This window comes from Microtus pennsylvanicus, chromosome 11 (genome assembly GCF_037038515.1).
Source record: "Microtus pennsylvanicus isolate mMicPen1 chromosome 11, mMicPen1.hap1, whole genome shotgun sequence".
NCBI lineage: Eukaryota > Metazoa > Chordata > Mammalia > Rodentia > Cricetidae > Microtus > Microtus pennsylvanicus.
In genome coordinates this window covers 65,896,626-65,919,527 of record NC_134589.1, presented here as the reverse complement: position 1 = coordinate 65,919,527, position 22,902 = coordinate 65,896,626, and the positions used below count along the sequence as shown (strand labels likewise).

Sequence of the window (22,902 nt, the reverse complement as noted above, 5' to 3'; positions counted from 1 at the left end):
ACTAATGCCCAGGAAACGATCAGTGAGCCCATCTGGCTCAGCATTCACTGTGGAGGGCAGAGAATGTGGGGCAGAGTGCGAGGGAGGGAAGACAGGTGCAGAGCAAACACTGGAAGGCGGTGGAGGCCTCACACCAAGGCCAAAATGAGGAGTGGGGGAATCCAGCAGCCAGCACATTCCTAGACCCAGGACCTGGCAAGCGACCTGGGACTTTACAATATCCAAACGTGAACTTGCCCTTGCTGTTAGGAGGCAGAGAATAGAAATGGTTGTGTCCCCCCTCACTTTTTTATGGCGGTTATCACCACACAACACAACACAGTACCGGTGCAGACACCCAGTGTGGTACTGTATGACCCAGCATGGTAATGGATGACCCAGAAGTGTAAATGGTCTCCACACATATGCCGCTCTAACTCAGAGCTAAGGCCTGTAACACTGAGCAACACTGAATGCTCTAGAAGAGGTCAGACTGGAGAGGTGGCTCAGCACTTAAGAACACGGACTGTTCTTGCAGAGGACCTGGGTTTGGTTCCCAGCACCCGCATAGTGGCTCACAACTGTATCTAATTCCAGTTCTAGAGGATTCAGTGCCCCCCTTTTTTTTTGTCTCCTCTGGCACCAGGAGCATACATACACACAGGCAAAATACTCATAGACATAAAATAAAAATAAAAAAAAATTAAAAAATTTAAAAATGAACAAAACAGGCGTGGGCTGATAAGAAGGCTAAGTGGGTAAAAAGTGTTTGCTTCTAAGGCTGAAAACCTGAGTTCAATCCCCAGGACCCATACAATATGAAAGCATGGGTTATTTTTTAAAATAATATATATGCATAGATTAAATAATATATATACATATATATTATTTAACTTTATTCTATGTGCATTGGTGTGAATGTATCAGTATATTCAATCCCCTGGGGCTAGAGTTACAGTTGTGAGTTATCACATGGGTGCTGGGAATTGAACCCAGGCCCTCTGGAAAAGGAGCCAGTGCTTTTTAACTGCTGAGCCATCTTTTCAGCCCAAGAATGTATTCTTACAAGTTATTCTTTGATCTCCATATTTCTACACATGCAGACATACATGGATACTTGTGAGTGTACACACACACACACACACACACACACACACACACACGTGCTCAAGGCCAGCCCGGGCTACATGAGCTGTCTCAAAAGACAAATAAGAGGAAAACCTTGGAATGACACTGCAGGAAATGATCAGTGCTTCCTGTACACAATGAACCATCTCTAGACAAACAGGAGCCCCTCCACCACATGAATCCCACTGCATATAATGGGCTCTATTGGGATGGGAAACACCACAGTAGCTTTCCTAAACATTTTTGGAGAGTTTTGTTCCACCTTCCCATCTGTTGCACATTGGTAGGGAAAGAGGTTTGGCTCCTTCTAGCTAGACAGTGGCCCCTTGTATGCTGGAGAAAAGAAAAACCTAAGGAGTAACTGGAAAAGGCTTGCTATTCTGACTACAACCAGCAGGTGACAGCACAAGCATGTTCATCTTCCTGGAGACACTTGGGGATGGAGCAAGTATGGAACCCACAGGAGGGATCCAGAGCTCTTGCTGAGTCTGGGCCCCCACAGAAGCCTCCCAGTGATCCTTCTAATGAGGTGGGCCAGGGACTTGGAAGACTGGATGTTCTCTGCCCAGCAAATGAGACAACAACTGGGAATGTGGGAAAACAGTGGGACTTGGGGAGCCTGGCCCAGATCATCGGCCTAGAGAAATCCAGGTTGGAGCTAGTTTCTTGCCACTCATCATCAAAGCTCCAAAACCTGCGTAGGCTTCCTACTCAAGGGAAGTTTCTACAGCCCAGATCTACAGGACTCCAGTCAAGCCGCACCCAGATGCCAATGGGGAGGTCTTCTATTGTGTGGGCCCAAGTAACCAACCTTGGCTTCTGATGCTCGGACCAAGTGCAGAGCCTTGTGAATGAGCTCACATCAGTTCATCTGTACACAAGGGGAGTGATGATGTGAGCTGGGTCTGGGGTGAGCTGGAGCGTGTGTGCTCTGCCTAAGGGCAGCTCCATTGTGTAGATACACATGGGGATGGGTACTCAATTTTGTTAAAGGTGGCAAGCGTTTCAGGTGGTGCCAGAAGTTCGTGGCTCAAGTGGCTTTCTATATATTTTATTCCTTAAAAAATTTTATTTTAGGGGCTGACAAGATAACTCAGCAGTTAACAGCACTGACTGCTCTTCTGGAGGAACTGGGTTCAATTCCCAGCACCTACATGGTGGCTCACAACTGTCTGTAACTCCAAGACCTGACATCCTCACAAAGACATGCATGCAGACAAGACATCCAATGTACATAAAATAAAAGTGAACAAACCATTAAAATTATTTTATGTGTATGTGTGAATGCCTGTAAGTATGTATGTGCCTAGTGTTCTCTGAGGTCAAAGAAGGCATTGAATCTCCTGGAGTTACCAGTGGTTGTGAATTAACATTTGTATCCTCAGAATTGAACCTGTCCTATGTTCTTTATTTTTTCAAATGAAACGTTTATTTATTTATTATTTATACAGTTTTCTGCCTGCATGTATTCCTGCAGGCCAGAAGAGGGCACCAACTCTCATTACAGATGGTTGTGACCTGCTGGGAATTGAACTCAGGATCTCTGGAAAAGCGGCCAGTACTCTTAACCACTGAACTATCTCTCCACTCCCCGTTTGTTTGTTTTCTGAGGCAGGTTTCTCTGTGTAGCCCTGGCTGTCCTGGAACTTGCTCTGTAGATCAGACTGGCTTTGAATTCACAGAGATTTGTCTGCCTCAGCATCCCAAGTGCTGGGATTAAAGGTGTGTACCACTAACACCCAGCTAAGACTGTGTTCTTAACCACTGAGCCAGCTCTCCAATCCCTTTCCCTTTATCCCTTTCTACCCCTTTCTGTCTCTCCCTTCTCTCCTTCCAGCTCTTCCTTCCCTTTGTAGCCAAGGCTAGCCTTGATCTCTTTACCTCAACAATGATTTTATTGGACTTACAGAACTCACAGGAACATGGAGACTCCACAGCAGCCACAGTGGAAAGTCTTTGCCCAGTCTGGATGATGGCTTCTCTATAGCTGCCTAGAGGCTTTCTCTAATTCAGATAACCTTTTCTAGCTTTTAACTTTGAACATTTGATCCTACTGCCTCAGTTTTCAGAGTGCTGGGATTACAGTGGAAATCACTGCACCTCATTTTACTTTTTTTTTTTTTTTTTGAGAAAAGGTCTCATGTAGCTCAAGCTTATCTTGAGCTTGACATAGCAAAGGATGACTTTGAACTTCTGATTCTCCTACCTCTACCTGCAAGTACTGGGATTATAGGTGTGCACTCACGTCTGGATTTATGCAGTGTGAGGCATGGAACTGGGGGCTTCACAAATGCTAGGTGAGCAATCTACCAACAGAGCCACACCCCAACCCCCCCCCCTTTTTTTGAGACAGTGCTATGCTGTAGCCCAGGCTGACCTTGAACCCCCAATCCTCCTGCTTCTGCCTACAAATGGTTACTATTTCAAAGGAGACACTTGGTTCCTAAAGGGCAGTAGGAAGGGCTATACCTTCTAGGAAGCTCCATCCAGCCTGCCAAATCTTTTCCAGTACAGACATAGAAAGACCTTGCTGTCTAGGCCCCAGGAAGATTGTCCTGTGGTCGATTGGCGAGAATGAATTGAATCATGTTTGCCGATGTTTACCATACTAAGAGGGAGCTGTGTGTGTAATAGTTTTAATCCTTGACACTGGTGAGATAGGGACAAAGAAAGTTTAAAGCTTCCTTGGAACCTCTGACTTCATCCTCAGCGTAGTCTCCTACCAAGCCAGTTTTTATAGATGATGATGAAACTGATCCCAGAGACAGGCCAGCTTGAAGCCACATTGAGAAAGCAAGCAGCAGGCCTGCCCCAGCCTGCCCTGTCTACAGGATGAAGCTGATTATCATCATGACTGTGGGCATTTGCTTCTTGGTGCCACTTGATAATCCCTACAGCACTGCTGCTGTGGTTAAAGAGAGGCTCCTGTAACCAAGCACGTCATCATTCATAAGGGGAAAAGTTAAGGTTTTCAGGGTTTGACCCTTGACTCTCACTTGCCTTACCCCTGGGACAGCCCAATGAAGCCAGGGTCACGGGACTGCTCCTAGCTCTTCCTCTGTCCACCAGTTGCCCCTCCCTAGGCCACGCCCCAAAGGCCTACCTTGTGATGTCGCCGCTTCCTCCTAAATCGCAGCAGCTCCTTGTGTTGCCGGGACACGAAGTTCACGGCCGCATATTCCAGCAGAGCCGAGAACACGAAGAGCAGACAAACAGCCATCCAGATGTCAATAGCTTTCACATAGGACACCTGGAGTGAAGGTGGGAGAAAGCATGGGGAGGTGAGGGGAGAGGAAAAGGTCCGGAAATAGTGGGTGCAAGATTCCAGAAATAAGCAGTTTGTAAGCTTTAGGTCCTGCCCTGTTCTGAACAGTGCGATGAACTCTCGCGTTTTCCTACTCCACCCTGCCGATAACATAAGCCATTCTCTCCCAAGCGTATCCACTCTGCGTTCACTACCCTTCTACCAGTCACGGTGTGGCCACGCGCATTATCAGATGGACTCTGCCAAAGCTTAATTTACTTAATAATGGCCCCAAAGTGCAAACACAGAGATGTTGGGAATTTGGATATGATCAGAAAAGCTACAAAAGGCGTCTTTTAAACAAAATGGCAAAGTTCTCAATTTAATATGGAAAGTACCTTTTGTTGACATTGCTAAGATCTACATCAGTAACACATTTTTATTTTAAGAAAATCCTAACCTTTTTTTAATTTTACAGGTTTATTTTTTATTTTATGTTTTTTATATATAGATATTTTGCCTCTCTGTGTGTGTGTGTGTCTATGTACCACATGCCTGCAGTTCCTGAAGAGGCCAGAGAGGACCCCATGGGACTGCAGCTACAGAAAGTTAGGAGTTACCATGTGGGTGCTGGGAATTGAATCTGGGTCCTCTAGAAAAGCAGTCAGTACTCTTAACCACTGGGCCATCTCTCCAGCCTAAGGATACATTTAAAAATTTTATTTTTAAATTATACGTTTCAGTGTATATTTGCATGTGAGTATAGCATCTGCAGAGACAAGATGAGGTCATCAGATCTTCTGGAGCTGGAGTTATAGACAGCTGTGAGCTGCCCAGTGTGGTTCTGGGAACTGAACTCGGGTCCTCTGCAAGAGCAGCAAGCACCCTTAACCCCTGAGCCATCTGTCCAGCACCACGGCAGAACACATTGTCGACAAAATATGGTACGCATAGGAAAGGAATATGGCATATAGGGTTTGGTACCATTGTCTTTGCATGCAATTGCCAGAGAGAGAGCACAGTGGAGTGTCCCTAGAGTATGATACCCGGGGATAAGAGGAGATTGTTGTGTTGCGTGTGGATGGGGCATTGCCTGCTCTTCAGTAACTTCCCTCACTCCCCTCCGCTCTTCAGCTGGGATATTAGGATGGAAGGAACAGAGGAAGATAGAGAAAGCACATGGAACAAGCTGGGCAGAATGTCAGGGAAAAGATATGATGCCGACGTGAGAAGGGAAGAGAGGAGGATGGCGCACTGGAGTGGAGCATCATATCCCAGATTGGGAGGATGCTGGACTGAGTGTTGGCATGAAAGGAGGCTGTTAGCAAGCAGCACTGTCAGACCCTCAGAAACTGTGCCTTCACAGAATCATTGACCGCACTGGCAGAAACTGCTACAGTCACGTGACCTAGACCTCTGTTGATTAATACCAAAGGCTCATAGCCATCCTGAGGGAATTTATTCAAGGAAAGCAGTTGATGGCTGAGAAATGGCTCAGTGGAAAAGGGCACTTGCTGACAAGCCTGATGACCTGAGTTCAAACCCCAGGACCCACGCGGTGGAAGTGAAGAACCAACTCTCCTAAGTTCTGTGACTCTGTTGCTTATATGTGCCATCCCCCCTCCAATGGACGAAAAAGTAACAACAGCAACAACAAAAGCAGCTGGATTGTGGAGAGACTAGCAAGTTCACAGCATTGCTTTAAAACAATTGAAAGCTGGTATCTTTTACCCATCACGTCTCTGCTTCCCCAACCCTGAAGATCAACTAATCTGCTTTGTGTTTCTGTGGTTTCTCTGTTCTGAACAGTCCCGAATTCCATTAAGAAATAATATTACAACATGTCTCCTTCCATGCCTGGTTTATCTCACTTATAATATTTTTTAGGCTCATCTGTTACATACAACAGTGGTGATTTATTTGCATTTATTTATTTTTAAGTATTTATTTTCTATTTATTTGTATGTCTATGCATGCATTTGTATGTGTAGACGTACATGAGTGCAGGGCCTGTGGAGGCCAGAAGAGGCCATCAGTTCCCCTTAGAGCTGGAGTTACAGGTGGTTTATGCACTGCCCTACATTTGTGCTGGGAACCCAATGTCAGTCTTCAGCAAGAGAAGCAAGGCTCTTAACTGCTGAGCTGTCTCTCCAACCTTAACAGTTTATTTTTGGTTGTGAGCCTAGCCTTTAACGGCTGAGCCGTCCCTCCAGGCCTCAACAGTTTATTTTTATGGCTTAATAATATTTGATTGTATGGATACACAGCACTGTTTTTGTCCAGCCATTGGATGTTGGATATCAGTTATCTCCATCTTTTGGTGGAACTCAGAGTGAGGCTGTGATCGGCCCTGTAGAGAGTCTGTGTGCCCTGATTCATTTCCCCTGGGGGCTTCGGGCGCTTTAACTGGCTCTTCTCCCATCCTAACACTCCAGACCACAGTAGCCTTGAAAATCAGCAACCGGAAAAGCCCAGTAATAACCAACCACCAGGCAGCCACTGGAGAGGGCAGAGGAGCTGCTTGACTCTGGTTCCCAGGGCCTTGCCCTCCGCCTTTGGCCTCCTCTGCTGTCCCCTTAGAACGTCTGCTTACAGGCTGCTTTTCTTTGACCTGATTTGGAGTGGGCCCTGGGAACAGTTTTCATTTGTGTCTTTTTAATTGGGGGGACATTGGTTGAAAACAATTAGTGGCAGTTGCTATCAGAGGCACTGAGGCAAAGTGATAGGTTAATCAAAAACACGAAAGAGGGGACTGGGGCAAGAGCTCAGTAGTGGGGCACTTGCCCGGCAAGCTCAAAGGCCTGGGTTCAAGCCTTTGCAATGCCAAATAAAAAGTTCAGGAAAGCGAGCTACGTCACAAGATGCCATCACAGCAGGCTAATCTGTGAGTGTTCATGGACAATCCAGGACACCCTGACCCCCAGCAGGAAGTAAAGGCTGAAGCCAAGCGGTGCACTGCCTGGCTAATGCTGACTCTAGCAGACTTTCTCAGGAGGAGATGGGGGACATTCCATAAAAATCTGTGGTTTTTGTGTGGCCACCAGGCTGAGTGAGCCAGACTTCAATGGTTGACATAACACAGAATACAGGGTTCACAGAACCAGCTCGGACAAAGAATAAATGTCAACAATAAGTCCTTAGGGGGGTAGAACCCGAGTTCCAAAAATTGCCATGTTGTATTGTGTAATATGAGCGATTTATTAGGTGTGCAAAACTAGCAAACAAACAACTCAAAACAAAAAATAACTCTCCCACCAGAAAAATATGACCCAGTTACAGGAAAAAAAGAATATGGATCAAAGAGGTGGCACCTGAGGACACCAGATATCAGACTTAACAGGCTTAACATTTGATTTTATTTTTAGTTATGTGTATGCATTGTGTCCATGTATGAGTATTTGTACAAAAGGCTAGAGGCATTGGATCCTATGGGGTTGGATATATAGGAAGCTGTGTTGTGGGAGCAGGGAATTGAACTAAGGTCCTCTGCAAGATCAGTGAGTGCTTTTAATCTCTAAGCCATGTATCTAGTTCCTTTATTTTTATTATTCTTAAAGATAGGATATTATATCTTTGAGCTTGCTGTATAGCTGAGGATGACTTAGAACTCCTGATGCTTCTGTCTCCGCCTTGTAAGGGCATGTGTGCCATTATCATACCGGATAGAGAAAGACATTAAATTAGTTATCTTAAATATATTCAAGCAATTGAAAGAACTGTGTATACGAATTTGAGCGTGGTTTCATACATACATCTTTAGTCCCATGACTAAGGAGGTTGAGGGTGGAGGATTGCCATGTATTCAAGGCCAGCCTGGGCTACAGAGCAGTCTGTCTCAAATAAAACAAAAACAACACAAAGAAGCTAAAGGAACATTTGAGAACGTTCTCTCACCAAACAGGACACATTAGTAGAAAGGTAAAAATTATAAGAGAGCCAAACGAAAACTCTGATGTTGAAAGTCAATAATTAAGATGGGAATTTCACTAGAGAGACAGCAGTGGGTATGAGGAGGTAGAAGAAAGAACCAGAGAATGTGGAGAGAAGTCAGCAGCGTTGAGATCATGAGTATGTGGGGAAGAATGAGGGGAGAGGAGCACAGCCACAGAGACTCATGGGAAACCACCAAAGCCACCAACACATGATGACTAGAGCTTCAGAAGAGGCAAAAAGAGGTAGAATAATTGATCAATAACCTACCCTATGCCTATCATCTGTTTAATAATCAACTCTCAGTATCTCTCAATCTATTAATAACCTATCATCTATCTATATATCATTGATCTTCTATAACGTCCTCCAGCTGTCTACTCATCTGTCTGTCATGTATGTATGTATGTATGTATATATGTATATATGCATATATGTATGATCTGTCTATCTGTTCTTGTTTCTTTTTTGTTGCTGGGACAAATGCTCTGACCCACAGCTACTAGGGGAGGAAAGGGCTCATTTGGATGACACTTCCAGGTCACATTTGGTTACTGAGGGAAATCAGGGTGGGAACTCAGAGTGATACTCGAAGTAGAGACCACGGAGGGAAGAATCTTACTTGCTGGCTTCCTCTCTGTTCACTTGTGCTCAGCTAGCTTTCTTACATAGCTCTGGATCACCTACATAGGGACGGCACTGCCCACAGTGGGCTGGGATTTCTTACATCAATTGACAATTAAGACAATCCCTCCGTAGACATGCCCACAGACCAATGTGACCTGTGCAACCCCTCAGTTGAGAATCCCTTAGATGACTCTAGGTTGTATTGAGTTGATACTTAATGCTAGCTAGAAGTGTTTATGTATGTATGTATGTATGTATGCATGCACGAATGTATTTATGTCTACATGTATGCCATCTAGTATATCTGTCTACCTTATCTACAAATAGCATCTTTCTATACTATTTGGCTATTTCTGTGTCTATCTTATCTCCTTATATAGATAAACAAAACATAAGTACTAACAATTGGTGAATGTAGGTGAAGGTCGTGGAGTGTGTCTCGGATACTCTTTCGGTGTCCCTGTGTGAAAGCAGAAGCGATGTGTGGTCCTGACTGGAAACGGTGCAGACACTGTTTATCACCAGCCTGGGCCTGGCTTGAATAGCAGAGCACAGTGCTGTGTCGGGTGCTAGCAGACAGAGTGGGAAGTGCCTTGGACAGTTAGAGTGAATGGAGCAGAAACTGGGCCTGGCATTAGGGAAATGCAGAGCAGGACGAATCAGCGATAGGCAGTGGTGTGGTACGTCTCAGGAGGGTGTCAAGGAGTGGGGCATGGCGGCAGAGTTATTCCTCACTGGGGGGCATGGAGGGACAGCAGTGTAGGGAACAGAAGGTATGTCTAGTGCTAAGGGGGAATCAAGCAGTCTGTGTTGAGTCTGGTGGGAGGACTGAGGAGACAGAACGCTGAGTCAGACAAGCACGGAATAATTTAGCAACCTGGGACTCCATACACCCTTCTCCAGACAATGCATGTAACAACCTAGGTCCCCCTACCCCCCTGCATCATGCTGTATGCCCACTGTGGATAGATAATGGATAATGGCCATGAAGAACTTGCCCTTTGTGGATAGTTTCTATTCAAATATTTTCCTGGCTGTATCTGGGTATAGGAAGGAGGGGGCTGATCCGGTCTGATTTGGTTTTGGAATCATGAGCGGTACGGCATAGTGTGTCCTCTGAACAAACTGGTAGGGAAAAATTCTCTCTTTACCATCTTTTGTTGCTGTTGTTCTTTGTTTTGAGACAGGGGATCGTTATGTAGTCCTGGCTAGTTGGGAACTCACTATGTAGATCAGGTTGGCCTGACCTCAGAGATCTACCTGCTTCTGCTTGCCAAGTGCTGGGATTAAAGGTGTGTGCCACCATACCCTGACCCTTATTTACGGTTTTATACCTCTACATAATTGGGTGTACATATGATTAAAATCAGATGCATCTTGGACAAGAGCATGCACGATAAAGCTTATATAACTCGAATCTGTCAATCACAATAGAGAACCACCCAGATCATATTCATTAGTCATCAGTCCCACCCAGGACCCATAAAAAGAAGTCCCACACACTGACTGGACCCTTGAGCCCTCTCTCACTCAGGTGACCTGCTGCTGCTCTCTTTGGCAGGGTACCTAATTTATATTCTGGATTTACTTATGAATAAAGTTTTCCTACTATTTTGCAAACTGTATTCATCTTCCCTCACCCTCTAATTCTTTGAATAAGATGCTAAGAACCTAGAAACTGTGGTCCAGACAGAGACTTCTGGAAACAATGCTACATGCAGCATGCATATACATTGTGACACACTATATGCTCCTCATGTCTCAGGCAGGGATGAGGGGTGCTGGCTTCTTCTCTATTCTAGGGTTCAGTACTCCCCAATGGTGCCACTCACCTTGGGTAGGGAGGCTCGGGAGCCAGAGCTCTGTGTGGTCATGGTGAGCACAGTGGTGATGCCCAGCCCCACACGAGCTGGTGCAGCATCCATGTTGATCCAGAAGGAGATCCAGGACAGAATGACGATAAGCAGGCTGGGGATGTACATCTGGATCAGGTAGTAGCCCATCTGCCGCTCCAGGTGGAACCGGGCCTCAATGCAGGTGAATTTACCTGCAAGGAATGACAGCAAAGGAGCCACGGAACATGAGAGAGGGTAGCAGCGGTATTAGGGTCAGCTTGACTGGAGTCCTGATTCAGCCCCCTGCTGTCTGTACTCAAAGGCAAGTGCTTGAATTGTTCTGTGCCTCAGTTTCCTCACCCAGGGTCAATGGTGTAACACAGTTGACCCTCCATATCTGTGGGTTCTACATTGATGGTTTTAGCCAAGTGCAAGTAGAAATAAATATTCAGAAGAAGTTCATCTCCTCTGAATGTATGCAGGCTTTGTTCCTGTCATCGCACCTCAGACAACAGGCAAACATCTGTGTACACAGCATTTATGCTGAGTTAGGTATTGTCAGTCACCCTAAGATAATGTGTGCAGAAAGATGTGTGTATGTCATATGCAGACACTGCCCCACTCTGCCAAGGGGACTCGAGCATCTTTGGCATCTTTGCCTCTAGGTATCTGAGGGGGTCCTGGAGACAACCTCCTGGGAACACTAAAGGATGAACAATACACACTTCATATGGTGACTCTTTTTTAAAAATTTACATTTATTTATTCATTTGTGGGGTGTGTATGCACAAGTGGGCATGCCATACCATGGCCCTTGTGTGGAGGTCAGAGAACATCTGGTGGGAGTGAATTTATCCTTCCACCATGTGGCTCCCGAGGAGCAACCTACGGTTGCCAGGCTTAGTGGCAAGAGCTTTACCCTTGGAATCCTCTTGCCAGCCCTCATATAGTGGCTCTTATGGTTTTAGTGGGGTGAAATGAGATGGTGCTTATGAAGAACTCTGACAGTCCTCACACATTGTGGGTACTCAGCAGCCTCATTTGCCACCACCATCACAACCACTGTCATCATTATAATTCACCATCACCAACGTCATTATCACTGTCCTCTTGATCACCATTGTCCTTTCAGAATCGTTACCACCATCATCACTGCCACCATCACTGGGATCAGCTTAATTGCCATCTTCATCATTTTCATTATCTTCACCATCATTAATTATTTAATTATCTTCACTCACCACTGCCACCGCCACCACCACCACCATCACCACCACCATCATTATTTTTTTGCTAAGAGAGAGTACAGGTGGAGTTTCCAGGCCCTTCTGCTCTGGTGTCCCCAAACATGACTCAATTTATCACTTCTTGTAAACCTTTTGTTTGATGACTCTTATTTGAGATGTTCATACCCACACTCTTGGACATCTTTATTTCTTCCTAAGTATTTCTTTCTTTCAACTCTTGGGTTTTAAAGTGACTTAATCCCAACTCTGCTTAAGAATCCCTTTGTTTGCTCTTTCTTTTCTTATATGAAACATTTCCTATTCTCTACAGGAGAGTTCAAACTCTCTAGACTGTCCTGCCCAGTTGACCTCTGACCTGTATTTCTAGCAATTTCCCTCTTCCATTACCCTAATGGTCACTCTCTGTCCCCTGTCCTTGTCTGGAGCATGCCTACTCTGTTACTCTTCTGAACTTTATCTTGCCAGTATCTTTGCTCCCCTTCCTTCCCTCAGCCCAGGAAATGCCTTTTCTCTTGCAGGAACGCTTATTCACAAAGTGGCAGAAGGCTCCTTTCCTTGGTGTGTTCTCAGCTCTGCTCCTGAGATCACCCAAGCCTTTAAGTCACAGAACAGCTGGTGAGTGAGGGAGTCAGCCAGTCTCTCTCTTTCGATCTTTGGCACTGGACTGTGCAGCCTTTTTTTCTCTTTTCACTCATGTATTGCTGGAACTGGGACCATGCCTGTCCCAGGGAAGGGTCTAAGTTCCTGTCTACTGAAGCTGGGGACCAGGAGATTTCATGGGGCTCCATGTGATCAGTGCCCTGTCCATCTTTCACATCTGTCCTCATAGGGCTTGATCCAAGACTGTAAAGGTGAAGAGTGGAGGAGGGAAGGAGAGGGAAGGTTCCCTGCCCATCCGCCTCTTTCCACCTCTTGGCTGCTCTCAGTAATGCTGTTGCGGGCACAGAACAATCACGTCTCTGAAATCCTTCCTTTACTTTCCAGATGGATATATAAAAGGTTATTGTTGCATCAGGATGCAATGGATGAGAAGAGAAAAATAATAGAGTATTAGTCTTAAAAATAAGAAAATTGGGCAGAGGAGATGGCTTATTGGGTGAAATTCTTGTTTGGGTGAGCAGCTGTAATCCCAGTGCTGGGGAGGAGGCAGGTGAATCCCAGGAGCTTTCTGCCAGCCAGTCTACCCCATATGTTAGTCCCAGTTTAAAAAGAAAGCAGAGAGTGATAGAGGAAGGTACCTGCCATCCTCTGACTTCTTTGTGCACAAGCATAGTAACACATATTTGTATACACACACACGAGATAGATAAATAGATAGATAGATAGATAGATAGGTAGGTAGATAGATAGATCGATCCTGCCATTTTCAAATATATGAATGGAATTGGCAGGCCCTTTCCTACCAAGTGAAGTGAGCCAGCTACAAAGACAAGTACTTTTCCATTTCAGTTATGCATATGGACTGTGGCAAGCAAACTCACAGAAGCAGAAGGTGGAATGGTGGAGTTTAAGTGAGATAGTGGTCAAAGGGTGCAAAGACTCAGTCATGCAAGATTATTAAACTCTGGAGATGTTGTACTGTGTTCCTGGTCCTGATCCATATACACAGTCCTTCAGCCCTTTGCCAAGAGGGTGGATCTTAGGTGCATGTGTTTGTACATGCACACGCATGAGGTGAGGCACATATCCATTAGCTTGATTGTGGTCTCCATTTTACAATAGAGAGCACGCACACTAAGGTGTGCATCTTCAATACATACACTATTAAATTCTGTCAGTCAATTCCAGCCCAGGAAAGAGTGGGATAAAAAGGAAAATGCCGCACACTGGTAAAGCCTGTGGCTTGGGAGGATATGTTGTGTCATTTGGACCCATGGTCAGTGGTTACTCATGGTGGCCACTGGGAGTCCTGTTATCTCAGAGTCAGCACACTCAGGGGCGAAGTACATCTTCAGCCATCGGAGACTTCTGTGCAGTGACCCAGAGAGACAGGCAGAGCCCAGGCTGCCTGTCTCTCACAGGGGCTTCCACATACAGTGGCTTCTCTTGTGCCCCTGTCTGCCTGGACTTGCCATTCTCCTATAGCAGGTACACCTCCCCTCTGCTCAGCTGGGGTCAGGCACAGCTTCTTACGAGTATGCCAGTTAGCACACTGGTCCTCTTGCCCCTCCTAACAGTGTTCACACGAGCTAGCTTCCTGTCTGAGATGGGGTATATATGGTCTTATGGTCTAATCCCAGTTCCTTCCTAAATTCAGCCTCTCCTAGCAAAGGTTAGACCCGTCATGGATGACAGACAGCTGACCAAGTATCTGGGGTTCCCCTTCTCTACCCACCATGGCTCCCAGAGAATGGACCAATTTCTAATGTTTACTGATTACCATTTAGAACCATGGCCTCCCAGCTCCCTCTTGCTTGGGTGGGTCCAAGGCAAGCACTTTACTTCTGCACACAAGTTTCTGTGTGGCAGAGCCCACACTCCGTCTACCAACTCCCCCTCCTTGCCTCAGCAGCAGGACCCCCTACCCAGAATAAAGAGTATTTACTAGCTTCCTTTGTAATTAGGTGTGGCCTGGGCTTATGTTAGCATCTCCAGGACTCACAGAAATAACATCTTAATGGCATTTTTTTTTTTGGTCCAAACCTATTCCATTAACCACCAGCTGATAAACACAGACCACACAGTTCTGCGACTGGATGGTGTCTGAGATGCCCTGGGGATGGCATGACAGTCTCTGGCACCCACCTGTGTTGTAGTGCTTGGTGCAGTATCTCAGGTCCTTCTCCTCTTTCAGGATAAACTGAGGCAGGGTCAGTCCATCTGCCACCTGCACCGCTCCCTGCTCCTGCCACTCAAAGATGAGGTCATTCATGGTGTATCCAACTGGGACGGATCAGGAGAAGGAACAGTCAGCAGCAAGGTCTCTGTGTTACACTTAGGGTGGGGGGCTCCTTAGATCACAGTGGAGGTCAGGGAATTCCATTGTCTTTTCTTCTTTACCTCCCTTGTATAGGAGGTGAATTGTTGAAATTCATTCCCCAGCCCTCCCATCTAGCTTGGTCCTGGGGCCCTTGCTCCTCACTCCAGGAAGAAGGATGATTGACAACCAACACTTCTTGCACATGCCACCCCCAAAAACTTCCCCTTTTGTTCTCTACAGGTTTTCCTTTGGGGAGTGAATCTACCAGGTGTGATCTTAATGAGAGGCATAGGTGGGAAATGGTGGCCCAATCAAGGCAACCAGATTTCTGCTCCAGGACCAGCTCTTTTTTATTTTCTTGAGACATGGTCTCATGTAGCCCAGGCTAGCCTCAAACTCACTATCTAGCTGGATCTGTCTTCAAACTCACAATCCTTTTGCCTCAGCCTCCTTTGGCGTACATGACCTAGGTAGTTTCTACCTTGTGTGTGTGGTGTAGCATATATATATATATATATATATATATATATATATGTATATATGTTCATGTGGTTATGTGAATATGTGTGTGTAAGCCAGAAGCTGATGTCAGATGTCTTTCTCAATTGTTCTCCATGTCATTTATTTTTAGAAAATATTTTATTGTTATTATTATTATTTTTGTGTGTGTATGTGAGAGTGTTACATGCATGCAGATGGCCTCAGAGGCCAGAGGTGTCAGATTTTCCTGAAGCCTGATTTTCAGATAGTTGTGAGCCGACCAGTGTGGGAGCTGGAAACTGAACTTAGGTCTTCTGCAAGAGCAATATATGTGTTCTTCTTTTTAAAAACGTTTTGTTTATTTTTATTTTATGTGGGCTGGTGTTTTGCCTGCACACATATCTATCTATGTGAGGGTGTCGCATCCTCAGGAACTGGAGTTACAGTTGTGAGCTGCCCTGTGGGTGCTGGGAATCCAGGTCCTCTGGCTCCAGCCCTGCAGTATGAGCTCTTAACCACCGAGCCATCTCTCCAACAACCACCTTAGTTTTTGAGACAAGGTCTCACTGGACATGGAACACATTGCTTCAGTTGGGTTGGTTGGCCAGTGAGTTCCAGATATCTGCCCATCTCTGCATTCCTGGCTGTGCTTGGCTTTTACATGGGTCTGGGGAATCCAAACTCAGGTTCTGATGCTTATGTGGCAGACACTGGACTGGCTGAACCTCTCCTCTGGTTCTGTTTCCTCCTTCCAACAATACACTCCACTAACTCCTCTTTGCTAGAATGACTTGGGCAGTCAGTTGTCTACCTCCCCTGTAGGTGAGCATCCCCAGACCATGACTTCTCTAGCTGCCTGCCTCCCCTGCAGGTGAGCATCTCAAGACCATGACTTCTCTAGCTTCCTGCCTCCCCTGCAGGTGAGCATCTCAAGACCATGACTTCTCTAGCTTCCTGCCTCCCCTGCAGGTGAGCATCTCCAGACCATGACTTCTCTAGTTGTCTACCTCCCAGGCTGTGAGCATCCCCAGACCATGACTTCTCTAGTTGTCTACCTCCCCTGCTGGTGAGCATCCTCAGACCATGACTTCTCTAGTTGTCTACCTCCCCTGCTGGTGAGCTTCCCCAGACCATGACTTCTCTAGTTGTCTACCTCCCCTGCTGGTGAGCTTTCCCAGACCATGACTTCTCTAGTTGTCTACCTCCCCTGCTGGTGAGCATCCTCAGACCATGACTTCTCTAGGCCATTTCTCTTCATTCCTAGCAGACCCATTCACAAGGGACTTGACACTGTGCTTCCTCCTGGGAGGATGCGGCTGACCTCAAAGTCTGTACCCCAGTGAGATAGAGTGGGGGAAATTATATTTCTATTGTATATTCTCAAAGAACCCCCCCTCTTTGACACTTTGAGCTATAAAAGTACTCTCCTGGGTTCCAGTGATTAGGGAATTTCTGCCCGGCAATGGGTAAATAGGAGCCTGGTTCCTTTAAAAAACAAAACAGAACCAAACATAAACCTCAAAACGATTCTGGCAAGGGACTCACAGCTTTCCAGTTGCATGATACACGTCTGTACGTCCATTGGGAAGTTCTTCAGGTCCATGGGGCAGGCCAGCGTCAAGGTGATTCTGAGAAGAGAAGGGACTGGGCTGATATGGGGACCACACTTAAGGAGTCTGTGCCCCCATCCTTTTGCCAAATCATTGTTTTAGGGAGGGGACCGGAGACCTGAGGACCAGTGGTTAGAGAAGAATTCCATTTGGAATTTGGAATTCACATTTCCAAATTCCCGGGATGCAGATGGAAAGGAGGTGGCCAGAGTCAGAGGGACTTCTGGATTTCTCTGAAACTTTCTTGGACACTAGAGACCTCTGTTTTAGCAGTTTGCTGGGGTGCCAGATGATGCCCTACACCAGTTCTTCCTTCAGGTTTTCCATTGAGTCCCAAGCCCCAGGTGCTCCTATGCTTCAGCAGTAAGTGCTGCACATGGCTCTTGGCTGCTTCCAGCCACACACGGGGCCTGTCAAAAGTGAGTCCCCTTACCCCCACTGCTGACTCTTCCCACACAGCTGACTCACATCTGTGGGTTCAGGCAGGGACAGGTGGAGAGCAGTGGGCCAGTTATTTATTTTGGGAGTGCTCAACCCTTATAAAAGCTGCAGCCCCAGAGCCAGAGGGAACCCCTTCAGTGACACCCCAGGCGGAGCTGATTCTGGGATTGGTGGACATAACTCCCTGCTGTCCTGAGGTCAGCCCTACTTCTTTGAGGTACCCAGTTAGAGATGTCTCCATAGAACATAGCCACTACCACCGCAGCTACACACCTGGCCCTTGGTGAATGTCCCTTCCGGCTCACACCACAGGTGTGTGGATGTCCTCCAAGGACATTAAAAAAAAAAAAAGCAGGAGGGGGATGGGGAGAAAGAGCGAGGAGAAGGGATGCAGCGAAGGGGCGGGGGGGGGGGGGAGTGAAGAGAAAATGAGCAAGGCCCATTTCTGAAGATAAAAGCTCCGAAGCAGGGCAGCTGTCAGACCGGGTTAATTTCCAGATGCGGAATGACCTTGGGACCATTGCTTTCTGCTGACCTGTCCTTCTGTCAGGTTGCACCGGGACTCTGCTTCCCAGAGACATGAAACTGTCCTGGCAGCAGAGATTTCCAGGCAGAGGTGACCCTCCCTCCAGCAACCCACCAGCTGGGGGGGCCTTGGTGGCTGACTCCAAGACCCGTGTCATTCTTCATCTAAATGTGGCTGCTAGGGTGAAGTCAATCTGCAGGGTGGTGAGGGTTCCATGTCCCTTCCCCACAGACTGTGGGGGTACTGAGCCCAGTCCCCTCTGAGGGTCAGGATCAGCCCAGCCTCTGCCCTTTCCAGCCTGCCCCATCCTGGTTATTGAAGGCTCCTCTCTGAATAGGAGGTGAGACGTCTCTCCCACTGAGGAACTGAAGGTAGAAGGGATGGTCACTTAGCTCTCTGAAGCTCCTTTAACTCAGAACACATCTGTTCATTATCATGTATTGATCTGAAGACATTAAGCGGTGGCCCATGGACATTCTGATTCTCCAGAAGTCCCGGGACCCAGGTGGAAAGCTATAGCTCTTTTAATTCTCCAGCGGGCATGGGACCCACACTGGTACCCTATCAGAACTTACTTTCTGACAGGAACCACGAAAACTTGGGAAGGTTTCCTAAGTTTCCACATCCGTACTTTTCTGATGTATATAACGGGATCATCAAACCTAACTCATGAGTTATAGAATGATAAAATACATAAGCAGAGCTCTGCACGGTACGTTCTCCAAGATGCCAGTGTGCGAGCGTGAGTCCATTTTTCCATTTGCATTGTCCATTGTCCCTGTACCCTGGGGGAGGAGAGTAGGGACTAGAGGTGTGTGTGTGTGTGTGTGTGTGTGTGTGTGTGTGTGTGTGTGTAGGGGACAGGGAGTGGGTGTCACAGGACACTCTGAAAGTTTAGCACTTAACTAATGTCTATAGGCTACAGGCGGGGGAGGGGTCCTGACTCCCAAGGTTTAATACAAGGCAAGTGGGATTTAAGGCAGGGAGGCAGCAACCCTGGCTCATCCTCGCGGAACGTGCCATTTACCCGGTGGTCCCATTTACCGCCAAGCTGCTGTGTCTTGGCAAGCTTTGTTCCTCTAGACTTGCTACCGATCCTGTCTGAGAAGTCTATTTTGCCTTTTTGTTGAAACACAGGGTGACTTAAACGCCACCTTCCCTCACAAGCCTTTGTCCCACCCTCTCTCTGTGCTGATCATTGGCTCCAGAACTCACCTGATGCTGTAGAGGACATTGCCATTCCGGGAGATTCTCAGCAATTTGTTGTCAGTGGTGATCTCGTGGAAGTGGGCTCCCTTTTCGTTGGCAAAGAACAGATCAGGCTTCCAGATGGAATCCAACATGGACGGGTCAAGGTCCAGGGAGTCGTCAGGGTACTCATTGTAGGCCAGACGGGGGTCATTCCACTGCTGCCTCAGGAAGATGTTGACCCTGTAGTCCTGCAGCCCCAAGACAGCAGTGGGGGTGGGGTTAGGCTCTGGGTGCCAACTCTCAGAGGACTTGGGTGCTTATGGCTCGTGGGCTCCAAAACCTATCCTGGAAGAGGCTGAGTGTGCCTGCCTCCCCTGGTGTGCCTGGGCACCAGGAAACCAACATTCACTCCTTTCTGTCCTCAGCTAAGTATACATAAATCTGAACTTTAGAACAAATGATTTACTTTGAAGGGATTTTAGCCAGGCATGGTGGCTCATGCCTGTAATTTCAGCATAGGAGGTTGAGGCAGTACTGTCATAAATTTGAGGCCAACATGGGTTACATAGCAGATATGGGTCAGGACTGCAGAACATGACTCTGTCTTAAAACAACAAACAAACAAAACAAGAACCAAAAAAAAAATTTAAAAAATAAATTTCAACGACTAATGTAATAGATCTGTTTTCTTGTTCTTTAAAATCAAAACACTTCTTTCTTTGTTACTTCCTTCCTTCTTTCCTTCCTTCCTTCCTTCCTTCCTTCCTTCCTTCCTTCCTTCCTTCCTTCCTTCTTTCTTGTGTGCAGCACACATGTAATGGTCAGAGGACAACTTGCGGGAGTTACCATCTCCTTCCACCATATGGGTCCAGGGGATTGGACTCAGGTCACCAGGCTTGATGGTGAGCACCTTTACCTGCTGAGCCATCTCCCCAGTTCCCTGTTTTTAGCTTCCTGTTAACATGTTGTTATATTAACTTTCTATTTTTTGTTTTTTTGAGACAGCTTCCCTGTGTAGCATTGGCTGTCCTGGAACTCACTCTGTAGACAGGCTGGCCTTGAACTCTAGAGATCCACCTGCCTCTGCCTCTGCTGGGATTAAAGGTGTGTATTGACACAGCCAGTTTACTCCTCCACATTGTAAATAAATAAGTGTAAAAAGAGAAGTTCAAGGTCATTCATAGCTGTGGAGTTTGAGGTCATGCTAGGATACAGGAGACTCGTGCGGTGCAGGCAGGTTCAGCCGAGGTTTTCTTCAGCTGCTTTCTCCTATCGTAAAGTTTAGCTTTGTTCACACCTGGAAAAGCTGTCGGGACACTGGGCAGGTGTAGGTAAGGAATATTCCATTAAAAAATATTTCAATAGGAAGTCTTTTAGGGGTTGGGGAGATGGCTCAGTGGTTAAGAGCACTGACTGCTTTTCCAGAGGCCCCAGGTTTAATTCCCAGCACCCACATGGCAGCTCACAACCACCTGTGACTTCAGCTTCAGGGAGACCTGACACCCTCTTTTGGCCTCTCCCGGCACTGTATACACCCACTCATATACAAACAAACATATAAAGACCAAAATAAGTCTTAAAAAAAGGAAAGTGCTTTAATTTTGATGAAAAGGTACTGTAAAGTTGGGGTCCACAAATGTAGTAGCACTGTAAATAGAATTTGGGGTGCATTTGTTTCCCAAGGCAGAAGGGCAGAGCATCAGTGTTGAGCTACCCAAAGGGCATTACTCTCCCAAAGACTAATGACCCCAAGTCTGACTTTTGGTGCCAACCCTGAAGAAATAACACACACACACACACACACACACACACACACACACCCATGCACACACCCACATCCATGTACATACCTCCACACCCATGCACACTCATGTGTGTGCACACACATACACCCCCACATACCCCTACTTGTCTACATACACACATACCCACAATGCACATCCCCCATACCCATGCACCCACTCACTCACCCACACCCATATTTGTGTTTGGTACACACACACACACACACACACACACACACACACACACACACACACATTCGAGATAACACTCTTTCTCCAAGGGTGCCATAAAAGTGAGACCATACTGTCTTTTCTTTTGGAGAGCTGCTTCTGAGCCCTCATCAGTCTTGATCGGTCACTAGCAGGGATAAGTGAGATCTTCCCACACTCAGTTCACCCCCGTCCACTGCCTCCTGTGTGCTCCATTCTGGTGGAAATATTGATAGCTTCATAAAACATTGCAAAGCATTTTATAGGATTTTCCTATAATTTAATTGCAGCCTGTCCCTCAAGCTCCATAGAAGGTGACACTTGGTCTCATAATCTCAGGTCTTATGAGTCCCATGATGAGGACTAGGCCTGGATATTGTTTTAAAAGCCCAGTTCCAGGGGATCTGACACCCTCTTCTAGTCTCCATGGGCACTGCACGCACAGAAATACATGAGGTGAAATACCCATACATATCAATAAAAATAAAGAAATAAAAATAAAAAATTCTAATTATATTTGTTTAATCTCTGTGTGTGTGCGCGCACACGTGTGTATGTCTGTGTCTCTCTGTGTATGTGTATGTGCACGCACAAGCATATGAGTGAAGATGTGGAGGTCAGAGGTCAACTTCCAGAGGCATATTCTTCCCTTCCACTATGTAGGACTCCGGTCTCAAACTCAGGTTGTCAGGCTTAGTGGCAAGTACCTCTACCCACTGAGCAATCTCACCAACCCTGGATGTTGGCTTTTGTTTTTCTTGCATTGTTGGTGACATCTCTGAAGCTAGCCCCTCCTCTCCTTTTCCTTTGGAGCTTATGCGGAGAGTGTGTTAGGATGGGTTCTGGGAAAGCCACCTGGGAGTAAACAGACTATGAATGGTTGGGTAGAAAAAGCCTCCAATCCCCAAATCCCAGTCATGCTTTTGATGTTCCTGCTAGTGACATGTCAAGGCTGGGCATGTAGCTTCAAGGAAGAAAAGGAAGTGACATTTCTTAAAATGTTTTCCATACTGCCACACACGTTTAATTCTCACAAAAGCTCTGCAAGCAAACACTTCGATTCATATGACAAGGGGGAGAAATGGGCTTGGAGAGACTGAGGGATGTGTCCAAGAACAGGGTTTATGGATTGGGGAATCTAGGGCTGGGATCCTCTTGACCCAACCCACTAGTGAAAACATGACTTGGATGGAGGAAGTTGGTTCTTGCTTTGGATGCTCTGGCCCTTGTTGCCTGGCAAATTCTGTGAACTTAAGCCCTACTTCCTTTAGGAGCTGGATGCTCTAGGTACCCCCTGGCTTTCTTGCTGAGCTCCCATCTGAGTGTTTCCCCCCTGAGAGTGGCTCCTCCCAGGTGTGGTTGGCAGCAATTGGAAAGGATGAGGCTGAACTCGTGTTTTCTCCGCAGCAGCTCTGCTACCCCCAATAGTCCCCTCCTATATCCATGTCTTACTCTTTTTCTTTTTAGCAGAAGTAATGTATGCAAACAAAGAGAACCGTGCATCATTTGAAAGAAGAAATAGATCCCATAGGCTCTCATAATGAAATGACAAATGAAAGTCAGGGCCAGAGACTGGGACAGCCTATGGTAGGGTCCCCAGTGCCTGACTTATCTGGCCCATGGCCTCCAGTTCCTGACAGTTTCCCTGGCTCCTGAGTTCTCCCCATGACCATTGGCTCCTCCTGGAATCTATTTCTTAGGCAGGCTCCCACCATGGAGTTTTCCTTTTAGGGTAGGTAAACGGTTGGGA

The 22,902-nt window shown here is 46.6% G+C and overlaps 1 protein-coding gene across 2 annotated transcripts in view; it reads right to left on the bottom strand.

Annotated features, from left to right (window-relative positions):
- The window catches only part of Glra1 (glycine receptor alpha 1), an 87,965-nt gene that overhangs the window by 5,727 nt on the left and 59,336 nt on the right, over positions 1-22,902 (bottom strand). For both annotated transcript variants that reach the window (XM_075992550.1, XM_075992551.1), the window contains exons 4-8: positions 19,183-19,406; positions 16,936-17,018; positions 14,736-14,873; positions 10,741-10,955; positions 4,211-4,357 (exon numbers count right to left, since the gene is read on the bottom strand). In XM_075992550.1, the coding sequence (XP_075848665.1) occupies positions 4,211-4,357; positions 10,741-10,955; positions 14,736-14,873; positions 16,936-17,018; positions 19,183-19,406 (807 nt within the window). The remainder of the gene's footprint in view (positions 1-4,210; positions 4,358-10,740; positions 10,956-14,735; positions 14,874-16,935; positions 17,019-19,182; positions 19,407-22,902) is intronic.